This window comes from Oncorhynchus masou, chromosome 31 (assembly GCF_036934945.1).
Source record: "Oncorhynchus masou masou isolate Uvic2021 chromosome 31, UVic_Omas_1.1, whole genome shotgun sequence".
Taxonomy (NCBI): Eukaryota; Metazoa; Chordata; class Actinopteri; order Salmoniformes; family Salmonidae; genus Oncorhynchus; species Oncorhynchus masou.
In genome coordinates, this window is record NC_088242.1 from 80,344,231 (window position 1) to 80,347,990 (window position 3,760).

Below are 3,760 nucleotides of genomic sequence, written 5' to 3' on the forward strand. Positions count from 1 at the left end.
TTTCAAAATGCGTTTGGAGGTATAAAATGTGTTTGAAGGAAATATTTCCCACGTCATGAAAAATGAAAGCAGTCAATCAGAATATTCAGCCTCTGAACCACTACAGTCTGAATGAAAGAATATTAACAGTGGCCTTATTCAAATCATTAGCTGATGTATCTCATGAGGGACAAAGACAGATGACTATGGAGGCCACAATGGTAAAAACATTATAAGAGAGAAATTGTTTATTGTTTTGGTGAGGGGTCAAATTTGACACGTCACTCTCTGAGCAGCAGTAGTTGTATTTTTTCCCAGCAGAGGACTGCTGGTGGCTACTCTCTCTGTCCAGGAGCTCTGGGGGGCCATGATGATGGTCTGAGAGGGTCTGTGGAGGTGTCACTTCACACCTCAGACTTCTGCATAAAACCAAGGCTCTCCGAATGACCAGCCCACAGGCCAAGCTCTTCAGTTCAGTCCTACTGTTCAACATACAGGACACAGCATGGATATCTCTGCTCCTCTACTCAGCAACTATGGTGTTGGTGTGCAGTACCACTGGAGTTATCCCAGTTCAGACTCTGAGTTCTATAACCTCTCTTCTCCAGAGACCTGTATCATCTCACCGACCTCCTGCATGGACTTCTCCCTCTCCTGGCTACCTCAGGGGACCGCCACAGGACCTCACACACCAACATACTCTGGGGGAGCAAAGGCATCCGCTTCCCCATCCTCCAGCGACGAAGGAAGACTCTCTAGAGGGAGGATTAGAAAGAACTGCTCCAAGAACCCCAGCAAGCAGAGACAGAGTGCCAGCGAGAAAGAGAAGCTGAGGATGAGAGACCTGACCAAAGCCCTCCACCACCTCAGGACCTACCTGCCCCCCTCTGTGGCTCCTCCTGAACAGACTCTGAGCAAGATCGAGACGCTGCACCTCACCATCAGCTACATCTCCCACCTGTCTGCCCAGCTGGGACTCAGCGAGGAGGCTCTGTGCCAGAGGAAGGAGCTGAACCTCAACACATCAGGACACCACATATCACCTCAACAAGAGGTGTGCCAGTTCAACCCCTCCTCATCGGGGAACTGTTGGGGAGAGGAGGCAGAGATAGGGAGATGTGCAGGGCAGCACCAGACCCTCCACCACACAGCCACGTCCACGTACCCACTCCACAATACGACTGGGCTGGAGAGACACCCGATCAGCAGTGAGATGTGTGCTTACAATGACGTTATCAACTCAAGTATGGATTCTCTGTTGGAATCGCCGGTGTATGCAGAGACTGCACAATCAAGTCAGGTATGTACACTGATTATTCATCCACTACACATTTCAATAAAGCACAGATTCAATGTACTTGTAAGTTACAACTAAGTGTTTAAATAATTGTCAAGTTATATGGTGAGTGATACAGTGGATTGTGTCTCTGTACTACCAGTGATTATTCACTGCAGTGTTCCAGTTTGATGAAGTCCCATATTCAATGGAATTAGACATCCTATTTGAACCAGTCAACTAATTACACATTTCTTTCTTTAGGTATTCAGCAAAGATGACCATTATCAAAACTTTGCTCAAGACTTCTGGATGTAACAGATGTCCTCATCAAGAGAATCTACTGTCCAGTCAATTCACTTTTACTTTGATTTACAGAGTCATTATATGTTAATATAACTCGTTTATTTTACTTTCAAATTCTATATTTCATACAACGATCATTGTAAATACAAAACATATTCTAATATTTATAATAAAATATTAACTAACTACTTAACTGTGTCTTTGGTTGTTCCTGACCTGTATTTAAAGTAAAGTAATATTGTTTGCAAGTAAAGTACCAAGTAATAATATTGAAATATTAATGATGTATACTGTACTATTCTGTCTAGACAATTTTGCGTCAATCATGTAAGTCAGTTCACACCGCCCATATGCTTTTTGTGATTATGAAACACAGTCATTCTTGAGCATGTCAGTATTATAAGTCCATTCTAAGAATAAATGCAAACACAGTCAGGCTGCCAGACAACATTTACACAGTAAGATCAAGTCAATAAAAGAGAAACCTCTGTTGGTCAATATTAAAACGAGTATTATATGAAATACAGGAAGTCTACAGTCAGACGTATCAGTAAACACATAGAGAAAAGATTCACACACAACTTAGCATGACTATGAAACACAGGGCATGAACCAGAGCACAAACATGTCTGTTGTACACAACCACAAAATCTTCTTAACTTGACAGCACAGTTACGTTTTGACAGAGAAGCTATACACCAGACTCCACACTCCTCTCTGACATTAACATTCTAATGACCCCTCTTATCCTCGTCCTGATAAAGGGTTTAGCACCTCCATGCTAATATGAGAATGAGACGACCCTGATGAGAGCCCTGGTGAGAGACAGAAAAAACAAGCTTTTATTTCACATGGAACATAAATCACACTCATGGAGAGGAATGAGGTCAAGGTGAAACCTTAACTTTGACTGAAACCATAGCTGCCAGAAACCTGTTAAAATAACTGATTGTAATATTGGAGAACTAAAGAGAAAGTTAGATATAGTTCTCTATCGTGATCAGTATGTCTGTTGTCTGTTCATACTGACAGAATGTAATGTCCACAGAATGTAATATCTTGTGTTTTTCTTGTCTGTTCTGTACTTTATTATGCATTTGGATTTGTTATGTGGATTCCAGGAAGATTAGTAGGTAATGGGGATCTTAATGCACTAAACTAAACACACACACTGCAGTATCAGCATACGTATCAACTATCTATCAGCTATGTATAAACTATCTATCAGCTATGTATCAACTATTTATCAGCTATGTATAAACTATCTATCAGCTATGTATACACTATCTATCAGCTATGTATCAACTATCTATCAGCTATGTATCAACTATCTATCAGCTATGTATCAACTATCTATCAGCTATGTATAAACTATCTATCAGCTGTGTATCAACTATCTATCAGCTATGTATCAACTATCTATCAGCTATGTATCAACTATCTATCAGCTATATATAAACTATCTATCAGCTATGTATAAACTATCTATCAGCTATGTATCAACTATTTATCAGCTATGTATAAACTATCTATCAGCTATGTATACACTATCTATCAGCTATGTATCAACTATCTATCAGCTATGTATCAACTATCTATCAGCTATGTATAAACTATCTATCAGCTATGTATCAACTATCTATCAGCTATGTATAAACTATCTATCAGCTATGTATCTACTATCTATCAGCTATGTATAAACTATCTATCAGCTATGTATCAACTATCTATCAGCCTCTGTATCAACTATCTATCAGCTATGTATCAACTATCTATCAGCTATGTATACACTATCTATCAGCTATGTATAAACTATCTATCAGCCTCTGTATCAACTATCTATCAGCTATGTATCAACTATCTATCAGCTATGTATCAACTATCTATCAGCTATGTATAAACTATCTATCAGCTATGTATAAACTATCTATCAGCTATGTATACACTATCTATCAGCTATGTATCAACTATATATCAGCTATGTATCAACTATCTATCAGCTATGTATAAACTATCTATCAGCCTCTGTATCAACTATCTATCAGCTATGTATCAACTATCTATCAGCTATGTATCAACTATCTATCAGCTATGTATACACTATCTATCAGCTATGTATCAACTATCTATCAGCTATGTATCAACTATCTATCAGCTATGTATACACTATCTATCAGCTATGTATCAACTATCTATCAG

The 3,760-nt window shown here is 38.9% G+C and overlaps 1 protein-coding gene across 1 annotated transcript; it reads left to right on the forward strand.

Annotated features, from left to right (window-relative positions):
- Positions 1–484: 484 nt before the first annotated feature.
- Positions 485–1,573, forward strand: LOC135525027 (mesoderm posterior protein 2-like). The gene is made up of 2 exons (XM_064952803.1): positions 485–1,279; positions 1,520–1,573. Exons 1-2 carry the CDS (start codon positions 485–487, stop codon positions 1,571–1,573), a joined length of 849 nt encoding a protein of 282 aa, XP_064808875.1.
- The last annotated feature ends 2,187 nt before the right edge of the window (positions 1,574–3,760 follow it).